Raw genomic sequence first — 15,928 nt, 5'->3', positions numbered from 1 at the left:
GTGCTGGGCTCGTCCCGAGGGCGGCTTCCCCAGCTTTGACCTAGGTCCCCCGAGAACCTGCGCTTCCTGCTGGAAGGTGGAAGCTAAAGAGTCCAACCCCAGGAGTGGAGGGGCCTGGGGCGCTGGGCCTGGGGCGCTGGGGCCGGGGCCGGGTGAGGGGCGTCTCCTTGCAGTGGAGGGAACTGAGCGGGGAGGTCCCCAGGACGCAGCCTGGCACTGGCAGCCTGGAGGCCCCAGGACGCTGCCAGCCCTCCCGCAGCTCTCAGGACTCAACGCCGTCACCCACTCAGGGCCGCCACCCCGCCAGGCCCCACCAGGGACCGCGGCTGGGCCGCTGCCTGAGATCCGAGGGCGCCTGCGGGGGAGTGGCCCTCGCCTGGCCCTCGCCCACCCCTCGCCCGCCCCTCGCGCCGACTGGCCTTTTAGGCCAACGGCGGCGCCGTGTGTGTCCGCCCGCAGGCAGCCTGCCCTACGAGTACAAGATCGTGATCGCCGGCAACCACGAGCTGACCTTCGACCAGGAGTTCATGGCCGACCTCATCAAGCAGGATTTCTACTACTTCCCGTCCGTGTCGAAGCTGAAGCCGGAGAACTACGAGAACGTGCAGTCCCTGCTGACCAACTGCATCTACCTGCAGGACTCGGAGGTCACCGTGCGGGGCTTCAGGGTCTACGGCTCCCCGTGGTGAGTGCCTGGCTGCCGGCCGCGGCTGGGGGTCAGGGCGGGGGGACGGGGCTGGGGGCAGCGGGAGCTCTCGGCACCCGAGGGCCCTCCTTGCTGGGTGACTCCGGGCAGGTCCCTGCTGCTCTCCGGGCCCTGATCTCCCCACGTCTCCCTGGCACTGAGCTACACAGCCGTGTGCTCGGTGCTCTGTGGCGCCCACTCAGCTGGGCACTGTCGGGCCTGTCTTCCAGGTGGGCACCGAGGCACAGAGGGGGAGGACTGGCTGAGGTCATGCGGCTAGCAAGGGGCGGAAGGAGATTAGCTCCAGGCAGACGGGCTCCCGACCCGCGGCTTTCAGCTGCTGTGCTCGCGGGGGGCTTCCCTGTTGCCGGTCTTCTGGTGCGACGGTGCCTGCGTGGGGTGACGTGGAGCAGCCAGACGGGGCAGGGGCTGCCAGAACTTGCCCGGAAGGTGGGCCTGGCTCGTGGTGTTGGGGTGGCGGCTGTTTAAATGATGAGCTCAGATGGAGACATAGAGGGGTCAGGTTTCACCCCTGAGCTCACCTGGCTGGGTGGGGATCAAGGTGGGAGTGGCCACGACTGTTCTTGTGATGGTCACTGTGTCCACAGGGGCCCCGTGAGGATGGTGACGTGATGCTGACGATGGGGTGGTGATGGTGTAAGTGGCGATGACGGTGGGTGTGGTGACGATGAAGGAGACGCTGATGTACAAGTGGCGATGGTGGTGGTGGTGACGGGAGTGCGATGATGATGGTGATGATGAAGATGACGGTGAAGGTGCTGCTGCTGCTGGTGATGACTAAGACGATAGTGAGGATGTGGGGGCAGCAATTCGTTCCTGAGCCTTTATAGTCAGCTGGGACTGGGGTGAAGTTCCCACGAGTGTTGTCTCATCCTTACTGTCCTGCGAGGACCGACTGACTGATCCCATCCTGCAGGTGGACAGACCCACTGGCAGCAGTCCTGGAGTGCCAGGGGCTGTCAGGGTGGGAAGGTACCACACACAGGAAGGAGAGACATGGGTGCTTGGACGTGTGGATTGATCCTGGAAGGCTTCCTGGAGGAGGTGTACTTGCAAGAAAGTTGAGGGGTGATTTAGGGGTGATTTGGGTCTCCACAGGTGTGGACACTTCGGGGAAAGCTTTCAGTACTACATCTGGGACTGTCCCGGGCTGCCCTGATGGATGCCACACAGTGTCACCTGGTGCCTGGAGGCTGCAGGAGGCTTGGGGCCTGGTTGCATCCTGCCGGGCCAGGTGCAGAGGCGGGGCTCCCTGAGCCCCAGGAGAGGCCTGCGGTCTGGTCCCAGAGCACACCGTGCACAGGGCCTGGGTGAACCCTCCCCGCAGCCTGTGAGGCCCCAGGACCGTTGGACGTGATGGGCTCAGCCAAGGACGGGGAGAGGAGGTGGGGGGTCTGCCTGGCAGGCCAAGAGTGGCCAGACCTGGAGGAGGACTCTGCTTTGGGCAGACTCAGCGGGAGGGGTGCTGGGAGGTGGAGGAACTGAGCGAGCAGAAGCCCGACCAGCGAGCTCGATGGAAGGCGTGGAGCAGGGGTGCGGCTGGGAGTGGAGATGGGGTAGGGCGGTGGGTGCCCAGGTACCGACCCGGGCGTCTGGACTGGATCTCTCTGCCCGGTGGTTCTGAAGCTGCTCCCCCTACACGCCTGCACAAGCAGGGGTGGGTCCCCTTTTCTGTGGCTTCACCCAGACCTAGCGCAGTGTCCTCTGTCACAGTAACTCTTTGTTATATGAACGAATGGAGGCTGAGCAGGTGGACAGAGGCCAGGCCATGGGGCCTCCCTTCGAATGCAGACCTGACCTGGTCTTGCTGGTCTTCCTGCGGCCTCTCCCCGGCTCACCCCGGCTCCCTGCCCGCTGGTTCCTGCCTCTCCTTAGTGCTGGTCTCTCTGCCCCTGCCCCTCCTGGCTGACCCCACTCCCCGTCACCCCAGGCTGGAGGGTGGATGCCCCTTCACCCCGTCCCCGGATCCTGCTCCCGCCCACACCAGCAGTCCCTGCGTCCCGAGCGGGTGGGAGAAGGGACACCACCTCCCTGTTTGTGTTGCTCCCCCACCTCCCCCCGGCCCCCCACTCCTGCCCCAGGGCTGCGGCTTCCCTGGGCCCAGGGAGGCTTCTGGCCCCTTCGGTGCAGACGCGCACGAGCTCCCCGGGGCGGCGGGAGGAAGGGGCGGGACCTGACTGCAGGGAAGAGGAAGAACTCAGCTGTCACAGAAGCCTAAGTGTTAAAAAAAATGCCGTATACATACCGTATTCATTTATGGGTTTGGATGCATTTTTTGTTCTCATTTAACTGAAAACGGCCTTGATTTAAAAAAAAAACGGAGAGAGGGAGGGAGCGAAGCTGGCACGCGGCGAGTCCATCTGGTCTAATTACTTCTGGTATTTTGAAAAAAGGAATCTAAACCTGCTGAGACATTAAACTTTGAGAAGTGACTGTGGCTTCGCTGGCGTCTGGGTGCGGAGCCCGCGTCTCAGCGGAGGGGCCGCCTCTGGGGGGCAGGCCTTGGGCGGCGGGGCTTCCGGGGGCCTCCCAGGGAGCCAGGGGCCTCGGGGCCCAGCTCTCCGCGAAGAACCAGGCCGGACCCAAGCACGCCGGGCGGGTGCAGCTGTGAGACCCCGGGCCGCCGCGTCTGCTGGCCCCGGGAGAACGTGCGGGCACGGCCGGCCACTCCGCGGCCCCTTCGGTCACTGCCGGGGCCGCCGGAGCAGGGCCTGGGGAGGTTGGGTTATTCCCGCGCAGCCGGGGCTGCCTGACGACCACCTCTGGGGCTGAGTCCCCCCCGCCAGGCTGGGAGGGTGCTCGCCTGAGCCTCTGGCGCCCTTCCCGGCTCTGGGCACAAGGGGCGGCCGGGGGGACAGGGACAGGGCAGCCTGGGGCGATCAGAGCTGCGCGGCGGTCACTGCGGCTGTCCGCGCGGTGTCCCCGAGCCCCCCCACGTCAGCACTGTGAGCGCAGACCCTTGTCCCCATCGTCCCTCGAGGAGCACGGCGGCCCCTGGAGTGACCCGCAGCGGGGGCGGGCTGGGTGGGGGGGGCGGGAGGCGGCGCCCCGCTGGGAGCTGCCTGCAGGGAGGCGCTGACGGCGCAGGACACGGTCTCAGCTGCTCATCCTCAGACGCTGTCTCCTCGCAGGTGGACGCGAACGGACCGTGTCCGCGACGCTCTTCCCCGGCCTACGCGTCACGGGCGCGCGGCGGTAGACACGGGGCTCAGGCGGTGGCTCCTCGGAGGCTGTTGTTCGGGGCAGGTGCCTGGGCAGAGCAGGCTCTCGGTGCGGGCGTGTCCCGGCGGCCGTTGTCTCCGCGGCTCTCCGGCTGTGGGGCCAGGAGGGCCGCTCCTGTGTGGTCCAGGGCCCGCGTTTATCTGTCCTTGAGGGAACAGGGGCCTGGAATGAGGCGTCTGGACGACGGGATCCCGGTGGGCCCTGAAGCCCTGCTGCCCGGCACCCCTGGCCTCAAGGCCCCCCCTTCCTAGGAAGCCTGGTGTGGGCAGCCCAGCCTGGACAGCCTCCCTCCTCGCCCCGCCCCCCCCGCGCCGGTGCTCCCCTCCCGGTGAGGAATGGGGTCTGGACGCAGCCCCAGCCCCCCAGCACCTTTGCTGTCTCTCTTAAGGAAATCTTCCATTTTGCGGGGTCCTGGGCAGCCTGATTCAGGGTGTCGCCTGGTTTGGGGGTGCCCCTCAGAGGCTGTTTGTGTTGGTCTGGGGTGCACAGCCAGGGCGTGCGTATACTCACGTGCTGCTTAGGCCCTCCTGGGCCTTGTGGACTCGCCGCCTTGGGGACCCCCACCCTGGACAAGGTCTGCATCCGCCTCTCCCGTGGCCTCCCTGTGGGTGGGTCTCAGGCCCCACGGCCGCCCTGGGGCCTGCTGCTGCCGCTCGCCCTCGGCCTCCTCGGCCCAGCCCAGGAGCTGCTGGCAGAGAGCTGCGAGGCCGGCCTGTCCCCAGCAGCGCTGGGAGGTGGGGCTCAGGTGTGGGGCGTCCCCAGGAGGCCGGGGTGCTGAGGGTGAGGCCCCAGCGGTCTCGGCCTGTCCTGGCTCAGACTGAGCCCACCTGGGGCACCTGGGGCCTCTGGCGGAGGGGGCGGCCGGCTCCCTGGAGGTGGCCTGGGAAGCCGGACCCTTGGGGGCAGGAAGAACAACCTGACCTTGGGTCCAGGGTCAGGGTCAGGCTGAGTGATTGGCCTGGGGCAGGGGGACGGGCTTGGTCTGGCGAGCCTGGCGCGCAGGGGTGCTGGGGGGGATGCACCACCGCTCACCACACAGCCACCGCTGCCCCTGCTGCAAGGAGAGGCAGGGGAGCCGCCTGGCCCAGTCTGCTGAGAGCTGCCGCCTCCTCCGGGGGCTGCCCTGGGGCCGGGGCCTCTCCGCAAGGAAGGAGACTCCCCTGGGAGGCAAGGCGGGTGCAGCAGCGGCTGTGAGGGTGAGGGTCTCGCTCTGCTCTGAGGCCTCACGTGTGAAATGGGCACTGAGTGCCTGGGCAGGCTGTGGAGGGGGTGATGGAGAGGGGTGCTGTTGCTGTTCTGCAGAGCCTGGTGCTCCTGGGGCTGCAGGGTGGCTCCCGCCAGGGGGGTGCAGAGAGGAGAGGGTTAAGGCTTTGTGCGTCCCACCTGCCTGCTGCCAGCGCACCTGTCCCTTCACTCCATCTTTCCTTCGTTCAGGCACACCCTGAGCAGCCCTCCCCAGGCGCCCCCAGGCCCAGTGTCTCCAGCAGGAGGGATGTGGGCTGACCCCCCTGGGCCAGCGCCGCGGGGTGATCAGGAGAACCTTCCTGGAGGCGGAGGCCTTGGATGCCTGGGCTGCACGGACAACGGCCATGAACTCCGGGGAAAGGTTGGAAGGGCATTTCAGATGACTGGAATGGCACAAGCAAAACCCCTTGGGAGCCACCGTCGAGGACCATGTGCCCCCGGTCCCCGCCCAGCCAGGCTCAGGGGACAGTCAGGAGCTGCCCCTGGATTCAGTTGCCACGAAGGGCGTGCCCGGGCCACCTGTAAGGGTCCTCTTTGTGTCCCCCTGGGCCCTGCCCAGGCCCTCCGGCTCCCTGTGTCCACAGACGTCCCCTCTGCCGCCATCACCCTGACTCTATGGGGGCCTCTCGGCAGCGGTGTGTGGGACTGGGGGGGCTCGCCGAGGCCGGCGGGCAGGCTTCCCGCTCTGTGGTCACAGCTCAGGGGACAGAGTGGCGCAGGCTGGTGTCTGCCCCTGGGCTGCGTTGGCCCCGGCACGTGGTCGCAGCCACTCTGGGCCCTGCACCTTCCCACACCCCCGCTCTGCTGCTGGGGCATGGGGCAGGGCTGGGGCGTCCTCCCGGGGTGGGCGTGAGGATTGGGGCTGTCTGTGCCTGTGTCCCCGGGGCGCCCCCGGGTGTCCCGTCAGGCCCTTCCACTCGCCCTCGGGGCATTGAGCGCCGGTGCCCCTCTGGGCACAGCCCCACCAGCTCGCCCAGGCCTCCTGGCCGCGCACCCGAGCCCGGGGACGGAGCGGCCGCACCCCGGCCACGTGGGCCGCCCTGGCCACTGCCCCCCGCTCTTACCTGGGGAGGGGGGAAGCAGAAAGGCGGCTCCGCTTCAGCCATTTTCCGCAGACACGTCCCCCGCCCGCCCGCCGGGGAGCCCGGATTCCTGCTCCAGGGAAACTGCTTAATGATTGGCCACGAGGAGGTCATTTATATTGGCTAAGCGGGCCTAATTAGCCGGGCTGCGGAGGTTACCACGAGCGCACAAAAAAGCTGTTAAGGGGTTAACCTCGGAGAGATTACATTGTATTCAGCGCTCTGTTAAAGTTTGAATTAATTTTTCCCATGGGTTTGTTCACATTCTAATTTTCAACTAAATGAGACATCTGTTTCAGAAAAGGAAAATTTGCTCTGGTTGTCATGGCAACTATCATTCTGTAAGAAAATTATTCCAATGGTTACTTTAGAACAGAAAGACAGAAATTCGGGACATAAAGCTGCCTCCCAGCGCCTCGCCGGAATTCTGATTCATCCGCGGGGCCTGGGCTGCGTCCCGGGTGGGGGCAGGCGCGGGGGTCCTGGCGTCGGGGGGGAGGCCGCCCGGGACCCAGCCCGCTGGAGTCGGGGGCCACGGCGCCTGCCGCCCCGGTTCCTGAGGGTCTCCGACTCAGCCGGGGCTGCCCCCACGCCGGCAGGGGTGAGCGGGGGGCCGGATCCGGGCTGCCCGGGTGACAGGCTCTTTGAGCCCCTGCCTGCAACCCCAGGAGTCCTCACGCGGCGAGGGGGGTCAAGGGACCGGCCCCAGAACGTGGGAGCGCCGGCCGCCTGTCTCCCCGGCCCCGGCAAGAGAGCTGGACCGGACGGGAGGGCGCGGGTCGCCCTGGAGAGTCTCTCCCACCGCTCTGGCCCCAGGAGGGTGCCCTGCTCCCCCGGCCATCTGGGGTGTCTCCTCTGGACATTTCCATGGACGATTTGAGCCTCCCGCTGCCTCCCAAGTCTAGTGAAGCGAAGCCATCACTGCCCCGCGTGGGGCCGCCTCACCCTCTCAGGCCTGCTCTTCCCCGCCCTGCCCTGTGTGGGGCGGGGGGCGCCCTCCTGGGCGAGGTCCCGAGCAGTGGGGTGTCTCACTTCCCAGGGGCCGGGAGGTGCAGCACCGGGCAGGGGCTGGGGTCTGAGGCCGACTTCAGTGCCCTTCCAGCCACGAGAGGGGACAGGGCGCCTTCCCCGCCCCCCCCCCCCCCCCCCCGGCCTCGTGCGCCCCAGGGCCTGTGTCCCCAGAGCCGCCCTGCTCTCCGGCCCCTCCTGCGGGCAGGTGCGGGCTGGACGTGCTCAGAGGTGGGTGGGGCCGGTGATGGGCTCGGGTGAGGAGGGGGGGACAACAGGGGAGTCCTGGGCCTGCTGCCCTGGGGAGACCCGCCCCGGACCCGCTGTGTGACGCTGGGCTGTGGCTCAGCCTCTCGGGGCGTCCCCGGGGGCCGGCGGACCCCAGACCCCGGGATGGGAGGCGCTCTGTTTTGAGAGCCAGACAGGTGCCTCGGCGGGGAAGCACCCACCTGGGGGGCGCGGGGGAGGCGGGCGGGCGGGGCGCCTGTGGTCCTGGGGCTTTTGGGGTCGCTGGTCGATTTCCGAGTGTTTCCTCCCCCCCTTGCTGTGGCTCCTGGGAACCGAGGCGCTTGCTCTTCGTGTTCACGAAGCCTCAGCCCGTCTTGTAAATATTTGATTAGATTTGTGAAAAACGGGCGCTGCGGGGGAGGCAGCCTCGCGCTGCTGGCGGGCGGGGCCGGGGCGGCCGTGGCCTGGCGTCCTGAGCAGCTTCTGGCCGCTGGCCGCGCCTGCCCACCGCCAGCCTCCTGGGGCGGCCGGGGCCCTGGGCTGCCCGGCCCGAGCTCGTGCACGAGGGGGAGCCGCCCAGCGCCCGAGCGCAGCACCCCAGCCCTTTGAGCAGGGGCGCGGGGGCGTCTGCGGGTGGGACGCCGGGTGGGTGTCCACGTAACAGAGCCACGGGGACGGCAGGGTCCCTGCTGGGCCGGGGCCGCCGGTTTCTCTTTCCTTTTTAAACATGCTGTCGCGGCCCTTCGAGCTGCAGCGCGGGGCCTGCCCTCGGCCGCGGGGATCTCGCGGAGAGCCCCTGAGTGTTTCCGGGAGGGATTTGTCATGGCGGCGGCGGGGGGTGATGGTGACTCAGTAAACGCTCGGGACCGTGGTCCTGGGGATGTGACACTGACTTAGGTCGAGGGGCTGCTCTCGAGGCAGAGGAGCACCCGGGGCACGCGCCTCCCAAGGCTCCCACAGCTGAGCGGGGCCGCGGCGGGTGGGCGTCTGGCGTGACTGCTCGGGCTGGCTCCGGGGCCGCGCGCTCGGGCCACCCCTCGGGGACGGGCTCGCGGCCGTGGACAGCTCTCGAGGCGGGCGCCCGGGGCTCGCGCTGGCCTAGAGCAGCCCCTCATCCCATCGACCAGGCTCTGGGCTCCCTCCGGCGGGAAGGGCCGGGCCACGCGTTCCTCCTGGGCCCGGGGAGGGCAGTGACTTGTGATGGCGGCTCCGAGCCCCGGGTGGGCACCGGGGGGGCCTCACTCGCGGGCGTAGGTCATGTGGCCCTGCCCCAAGAGCTGGGGTGCGGCAGCCCTGCCGGACGGGGGCTTCGGGTGGAAATGGGGAGAAGAGGGGAGGGCCCTTGTCCACCTGGAGCTGGCTGCCTCGGGGCGGGGCTGCAGCTGCCGTTGTGGGGGGGACGCGGGTCTCCCGCAGCTGGGGCGGGGGGCGGCGGGTGGTCTCTGGATTTCCAAGGGAGCACGTGGAGCAAGAACGGTCCTGGGCAGAAGCTGGTACTTCTTCAGCCTTTCCTGTTTTAACGTAACACTTGTTCATCACGGAGCCCAGATACCGGGGTGCAGAGAGCAAAGAGGGCACCCCTCGAGCCCAGAGCATGGGTCTGAGCCCGGATGTCGCCCGGCGGCCTCGGCAGTGTGGGGGGCCGCCTGTGGTCGCCCCACTCTCCCAGGCGGCTCTCAGCGCCGGGTCTTCTCCCACAGGCAGCCCTGGTTTTACGGCTGGGGCTTCAACCTCCCCCGAGGCCAAGCGCTGCTGGAGAAGTGGAACCTCATCCCCGAGGGTGTGGACATCCTGATCACCCACGGCCCCCCTCTGGGTAAGCCGGCTGTGGGGGGGCCGCGGGGGGCACCAGGGCCGCACCCCGAGTGGGCAGCTAGCTGGGGTGTGATTTTTGGAGCAGCTGCTGTGTGCTGGGGCTCCCCTGTGGCCTGAGGGAGGGCGGTCCTGGGGCGAGAATCAGCTGCCCGCCTCGCTCAGGCAGCAGATGTGCTCAGAAGGCAGCAGGGCCCCGACCCCAGACCTGAGCCCTGGGCCGTGAGCACCCGGGGCTGCTCCATCTGGCTCCCCTCACCCCGCCAGACTCCCAGGGACCTCACCCCCACCGTCCTGGCCGTTCCCAGGCCTGGGGGGCTGCTGCTGGCGCTCTCCTCCCGGCTTCGCTCACGCCCCATTCTGTCCCTCAGCGCGTCCCTTCCAGGCCACCCCCAAACCGAGCCCCAGCCCCTCCTCTTCTCTCTACCTCACTGGCCCCGCTTTTTGGCCCCGCTTTCTCTCCCGACGCCCCTGAGGCCGCCTCTGCTCCCCAGTCTTGCCCCTCGTCACATCAGGAGGAGGGGTCTCTGGACCCCCTGTGCCAAGGCCTCCCGCTGCGGCCTCTGCGGCTCCCACGTCCTTAAAGGCGAAACTCTGCTGTGGCCAGACCCGCCTCCCCCTCCCACCCTGCCCTCCCTCCCCCTCCCCTCCCCTCCCGCCTCCGCTCCAAGTCAGGGTCTCTTGCAGCACCCCCGTTCCTGAGTAGACACCCCCTTCCCCCTCCCAGCAGCCGCAGAGCTCGCCCGGCCAGCAGAGGGGCTGAGCGAGCCGGACCCTCCTCTGGGCCTCACCAGCCCTTCCTCCCGGTGCGGCCTGAGGGTGGCGGGTGCCCGCTGCGGAGGGGCGGCTCCGGGAGGCCGTTTCATAATTTTGTGCTGTTTGTTTAGAAAGTGTCGGACGCAGAAGTCTCGCCCAAGCTGCTCCGCGGCCTTGTCTGCGCCGCGGCCGGGGTGGGGCGCACAGGCTGGTCTGGGGTCCGCGGGAGCCCCGCGGCCGCCCCTCTGGACGCTCAGCCCCGTGGGTCCGGTTCCCGCGACGCCGAGGCTGCCGGAGCAGCGCCCGTGGGTGGGCGTGGGGCTGCGCCAGGCCCGTCACCCCGTCCTCTCCCTGCACAGGCTTCCTGGACTGGGTCCCCAAGAAGATGCAGCGGGTGGGCTGCGTGGAGCTGCTCAACACCGTGCAGCGGCGGGTGCAGCCGCGGCTCCATGTCTTCGGACACATCCACGAAGGTCAGCGGGCGGCGGCGGGCGGCGGGCGGTGGCGGGCGGGCCGGGCCCCTCCGGCTCTTGGGCCGGCTCTTGCCGGAACGTCCAGAGCAGGAGGATGAGTGGGAATCAGACTGGGGGCCCTTCTCGCCCCGTGGGGCCCCCGGACGCCGCGGGTGGCGGTGCTTCTGAGCAGGGGGTGCTGGTGGGCACACCCCTGGGGCCTGGCATACAGCGGGTGCTTGGTAAGTTTGCAGAGCTGCCTGAGGGGCTCGGGCGCGTGCAGGGCCAGAGTGGCATCTGGCTTCTGGCCTGGGGAGCGCCACGCGCCGTGTCCACGGGCACCCGCTCCATGTCGAGGGACCGCGGGCAGCGTGGCTGTCGAGGCGATGGACGCTGCCGGTGCCCCTCCGGACCCCCCACTCCTTGGCCTGGCACGGGGCAGGGCTCCTCACCAGAGCCGGACTTGACCAGCTGGGCACACCCCTGCTGTCACCCCCATGAGCCCCCGCCAGGACCTGTCCCTCCCCTCGGAAGCACATGGGCTCCCCAGGCGTCTCCCCGGCACCTCCTGGCGCCCATCCCGCTCCGCCTGACCCTCCCCTAGCCGGGCCCAGCGGGCGCGTGTCCAGCCGGGGAGGGCGCGGCCTCGGGCCTTCCTGGGGCTCCGGGCTGTGGTCGGCGCCGCGCCCAGCAGGGCCCCGTCTCCACAGGCTACGGCGTGATGGCGGACGGCACGACCACCTACGTGAACGCGTCCGTGTGCACCGTCAACTACCAGCCTGTGAACCCGCCGATCGTCATTGACCTGCCCACGCCCCGGAACTCCTGACTGGCCCTGCGGCCCCCTGCGCCCCGCGCGCCCCCCGCCCCGCACCCCCTTCCGCGCCCCGGGAGGCCCGAGCGCAGGGGCTGGGGCTGGGGGTGGCGCTGCCCCCCGGCCCCGCCTGCCGCGCTCCGAGGACCTGAAATCCTTGCACAAAACCCCGCCCTAGGAGGGTCCATGCAGCCCGGGGCGCGCTCCCCTCCCGGCCCGGCCCGGGCGCCGGGGGCATCTCAGGAATTGGGCGCCCGGCGCCCGCCCCTCCGTCCCCCCGCGCGCATTTCTTGCTGACTGGAGCCGCGGCCTGAGCGCCCCAGGCCCCCCTTGGAGCCTGGGCTCCGGGGCCAGGCTCCCCAATGAGCCATCTGAGCGCGCAGGCCCTGCTGGCGGGACCGTCGGGGCGACCCTGTCCTGGGGTCCTGCTCCCGGCCCAGCAGCCGCACCCTGCCGCTCCTCACAGCCCTCCCGCCTCTTGTGATGAGTGGATCCTGTTTCGCGTTGTGGCCCCTCATGGGGCTCTAATGGGGCTCTGTCCCTGGCCCCCTGGGGCTCCGTCTGCGCCCGGAGCTGAGGGCGCGGAGGGGGTGCAGCCCCGGGTGCCTCAGCCCCCTGCCCTGACGGGGAGGGGACACAGACAGTGGCCAGCCCCGCCGGGCTCTCCTGCAGGGTGGGGGGTGGCTGCAGCTCTGAGGCCCCTGGGGAGCAGCCGGGAGGCCGGGCAGGGCACAGGCAGGAGGGGCAGGTTCGGTCTGTGGTCACCATTTTGATGTTCTGTTCACCCCCGACTTCTGCGTCAGCTTTGAGTCCGAACGTCACGGGAGACGGTGCCCTGTCTCCGTGGCCGCGGGGCTCCTGAGCGCACCCGGGAGGCCCTCGCTGCCCGCCCCTGCGGCACCCCGCGGGCCCTCCCGGTGTGCGCTCATCCCATCCCCAGCGGGTTCTGCAGCCAGAGAGGTGGGTAACGTGCCTGGGGGTGCACAGCACAAAAGGGGCAGAGGCAGGACTGAGCCCCAGCATCCGGCTTCACTGCCCTCGCTTTGCCTCCACCGAAGCCCGAGCTGGCCCTGCTCCCCGAGGCAGCGCGTGGCCCCCACTGGGGGTCTGGGCAACGGCCCTCTGGTTCTCTTCTCACGGCACCCAAAGGGTCCTGTCCCCTGAACTTGGCATCCCAGGAGCCCACGGTTCCTTCGCTGTCGAGCGGGTCTCCCTTGGGGTGAGGCACCGCGATGGCCGGTTTGCTCTGCAGGGGTGCGGGGCTGCAGGGAGCCCATGTTTGCGGGTCTCCGGGGACGCCTCAGACACACGCCGGGTGCGGAGAGGGCACAGAGCCCCTGCGGTCGCCTCTGGTGAATTTCTATGTGGACCAAGAACTATAAACTTAAAAAAATTTTTCCTAAGGTAATATCTTCAGAATATGGTGTATTTTTATGTGGGAGAGAAGTTACGAAGGCAGCTGTTACTTTAAGAGAAAATTCATTAAAAGTCCTTGAGGTATGGAAGATGACGGCGCGCTCCTCAATCATTCTGGCATAACTTGATTGTGGCTGTAATTTTTTTTTGTCAAGCATGTCAGACAATAAAGTCTTTGTAAAAAGAAGGAGAAGTCCGTGCCGCGCCTCTTCCCGTGTCCCGGGGGGGGGGGCACCTGCCACTGCTGGACCCCGGGTCTGGGGAGGGGCTTGGGTCATGCACAGAAGGCCCAGACCTGCCCGGCCCCGGTGGCCCCACCTGGAACGTGTGGGTGTCCTGCAGCTCTCCACGATGGGGGTGCAGCCTGCCCCCAGAAGCTCGTGGAGGGCTTTGCAAGTCTCCTCTGACCCCAGAAGAGGCTTGGGTCAGGGGTGTCTGCCGTTGTGTCCACTGTAAAGGCTCCAGGTTTCCATTTCAGGCCTTTTTTGTGTCCAGCGCACCCAGGAGGAGGCCACAGAGCCCCCCTTCCACAGGGAGGAGCCCCATCCGCGGACATATGTTAAAATGATCACATTAATGAATATTTGGGGAAGATATTTTGAGGCTACACAAGTTTCCGATTTCTCCTTAAAGTCTGCTAACTCCAGCACCCTCCGTGGCCTTGCCTGGAGCAAGCACCCCTGGGGTGTCCTCGGGGCACTGTTCGGGGAGTAGCCCTCCTCGGGGCTACTCAGACTGACCCTGCAGCCAGGAGGACGCGCCCTTCCCGGATGGACGGTGGCGGCTGCTGTCACGCCTGACATAACGTGATCCCTGGGTATCTCGTCTCCCTCCCTCCCTCCCTCCCTCCCTCCCTCCCTCCCTCCCTCCCAGGGCTCGGAGAATCTCCACGCTCCCCGTTTCACCTGCCCTGCCCTAGGAGCAGTGTTTCTCCACAGGGTTCTAGCTCCCTCTTTTCAGAAACTCAGATCTCGGGGGCAGATGTGCTGGCCGGGACGTCACGACTCCTGGCCGCAGCAGGCAGACCCGGAGCTGTGTGGGGCGTGAATTATTTACGCAGTTTATCCACCCGACTATGCCATCCACGCGCGTCGGCCTCCCACCCAGTCATCGATTGATCTTAAAATAAACGAGTATTTTTTTCCCCAAGTGACTTATTTTTCCAGACTGCCTCTCCAGTCACTAACTCCCGGGCCGGTCGTGTCGGGGTTAGCCCTGTGCCAGCTGCTGTTCCCCGGGGCGCCCGTGTGCAGCCCTGAGCCTCGCCCGCTCTGCAGCTCAGCCTCCTCTCCCGAGCTCCCCTGAGAATGGTCCCCCCACAAACAAGTCTGGGAGACAGTGACCCCAGGATCTGCTGCGGCCTGGGGGCCCGGGGCTGGGCGGGGTCCGAGTGGCAGGGGCAGAGGTGGCAGCAGAGGTGCTGGGAAGGCCGGGGCTGGCCTGGGGTGGGGTGAGGAGCCACACAGCCGAGGGGCAGCTCTTCTCCCTGCCCCTCCCAGTTCCTGCTGGAACCTTCCAGAAAGCATCACAACAACAGAAGCAAGGGACCATGTGAGCTCTTAGCAGAAGGGTCGCTCTGGCATGGTCACTGGTGGGTGGTCCCCATCAGGCCAGCTTGGCCAGGCCTCAGGGGGAGGGGGCGCGGCCTGGGGCCTGACTGAGGTGGGACCCCCAGGGGCTTGTGCCCCCAGTGCCAGCACACACAGGGCAGGTGGAGTCAGGCAGACGGAGAGAGTCCCGGACCTCGGTGGCTTCTTCTTCAGGCTTTAATGCTCTCAGGTGCACAGGCGCGGCCCGGGCAGGGGGCCGGGCGACAGGCAGCCGAGCCTCCAGCCCCACGGACCCTGGGCTCTCCGCGTTCTCTCGCGGTCTCGCCTCTGCAGTCTCGCAGCTCGCCCTCCCTTAGCCCTTCGTCTGCGTGACACCGCCCTTTCACCCGGCCCCGGCTCAGGCGCGCACTCACGCCCGCCCACCCGTTCCAGGTGTCCACCCTCCGCCCGGTGCCCGTGCCCACGCTCCGGCACCTCCTGCCTCGCACCATCAGGGCCGCAGGTGATGGCCGGAGGCCAGTGGCGCCAAAGGCCCAATTACTTCATTTACCCTCCCTGCCCCCAGGGCAGGGCTCTGGAGCTGACCAGCACAGACCTGGGTCGGAGGCCAGGCTCTCCGTGACCCCAGGCCCCCGGCAGGCTCTCAGGAATAAAAACTCCAGAAATTCCGAGTGCTTATGTATTTTACCTTTGTCTCAAGAATCACTGCTTCAGAGACTAACATCTTTATTTGCTCTAAGTCGTGAGGGAGCCGAGGCCGGCAGGGTAGCTTCGGGGCTCCCGGACAGGCACGAGGACGTGAGGGCTGAGGGTCAGCGCCAGGCCGGCCCGGTCGCACAGGACTCAGGGCTTGGTGCGCGTGGGGGTGCGTTTCTGGAGACACTCTGGAGGGTTCGTGAAAGCCCGAATGGTGTGGCTTTATGAGTCTTGAGACAGGCCCCGAGGCCTCCGTCCGCGCGGCGGGGCTACTGCAGGAAGGCGCGGAGGAAGTCGTTGTAGGAGATGCGGGAGGAGAGCGCCTTGTCGTAGTACTCCAGCACGTGGAAGAACTCCTCCTCCGAGAGGTTGATGCCGTACTGCCTCAGCACCTGGGGGCGGCAGGGGCTGCAGGCCCGGCCCCTCCCCCGCCCGCCAGCTCCCGCCCCCTCCCGCCCCCCCCCCCCCCCCCCCGAGACAACAGGAGCATCTTTGCTGGGGTCTCCACTGGACCCCAAAGTAAAGACCAGCTGTGGAGAGTCACTGCGGGGTGCAGGGCAGAGCCCCGGAGCCGGCTCCTGCAGGCCCCAGTCTTCACCCTGCCCAGCGGGCCGCCAGGCCCCCGCCCCCCGCCCCGCCTGCTGCTGAGTCTGCCGGGCTCATCGTGAGCCTCCCCCCACCCAGCTGTAGGGGGAGGTAAAAGGTATCAGGCTTCTCTGCCCTCCCGCCATCAGGATAGATGAGGGAGCCCTGTGATCCTGAATGCACGCCTGATGGCGGCACCTGGAGTGGGTCCACCTGGGCCAAGACTGTACTTTTTAAGGGCGGCGTCACGGGGACGCCAGTAGAAGCCGAAAGAGAAGCCCGAAGCAGGAGCAGAGAAGGCCGGAGAGCCCAGATAGAGTGAAGATTTGCTGGGGGCTGGGAGGCCTGCCAGCCTC

General features: G+C 67.8%; 2 protein-coding genes across 2 annotated transcripts in view; one reads left to right on the top strand and one right to left on the bottom strand.

Moving 5' to 3' along the window:
* Nucleotides 1-11,340, top strand: part of MPPED1 (metallophosphoesterase domain containing 1) — a gene marked incomplete at both ends in the record, with an annotated part of 39,896 nt that extends 28,556 nt beyond the window's left edge. Inside the window, 4 exons of the mRNA XM_084255331.1 lie at nt 464-685; nt 9,192-9,307; nt 10,419-10,532; nt 11,222-11,340. Of these exons, the coding sequence (XP_084111457.1) occupies nt 464-685; nt 9,192-9,307; nt 10,419-10,532; nt 11,222-11,340 (571 nt within the window). The remainder of the gene's footprint in view (nt 1-463; nt 686-9,191; nt 9,308-10,418; nt 10,533-11,221) is intronic.
* A 3,916-nt stretch (nt 11,341-15,256) lies between these two features.
* EFCAB6 (EF-hand calcium binding domain 6) overlaps nt 15,257-15,928 on the bottom strand; it is a gene marked incomplete at both ends in the record, with an annotated part of 146,412 nt that continues 145,740 nt past the window's right edge. Inside the window, one exon of the mRNA XM_084254883.1 lies at nt 15,257-15,379. Coding sequence (XP_084111009.1) covers nt 15,257-15,379 — 123 coding nt within the window. The remainder of the gene's footprint in view (nt 15,380-15,928) is intronic.

Source organism: Talpa europaea (assembly GCF_964194135.1).
Source record: "Talpa europaea genome assembly, chromosome: 15".
Lineage (NCBI taxonomy): Eukaryota > Metazoa > Chordata > Mammalia > Eulipotyphla > Talpidae > Talpa > Talpa europaea.
This window is presented reverse-complemented; position numbering and strand designations above follow the sequence as displayed.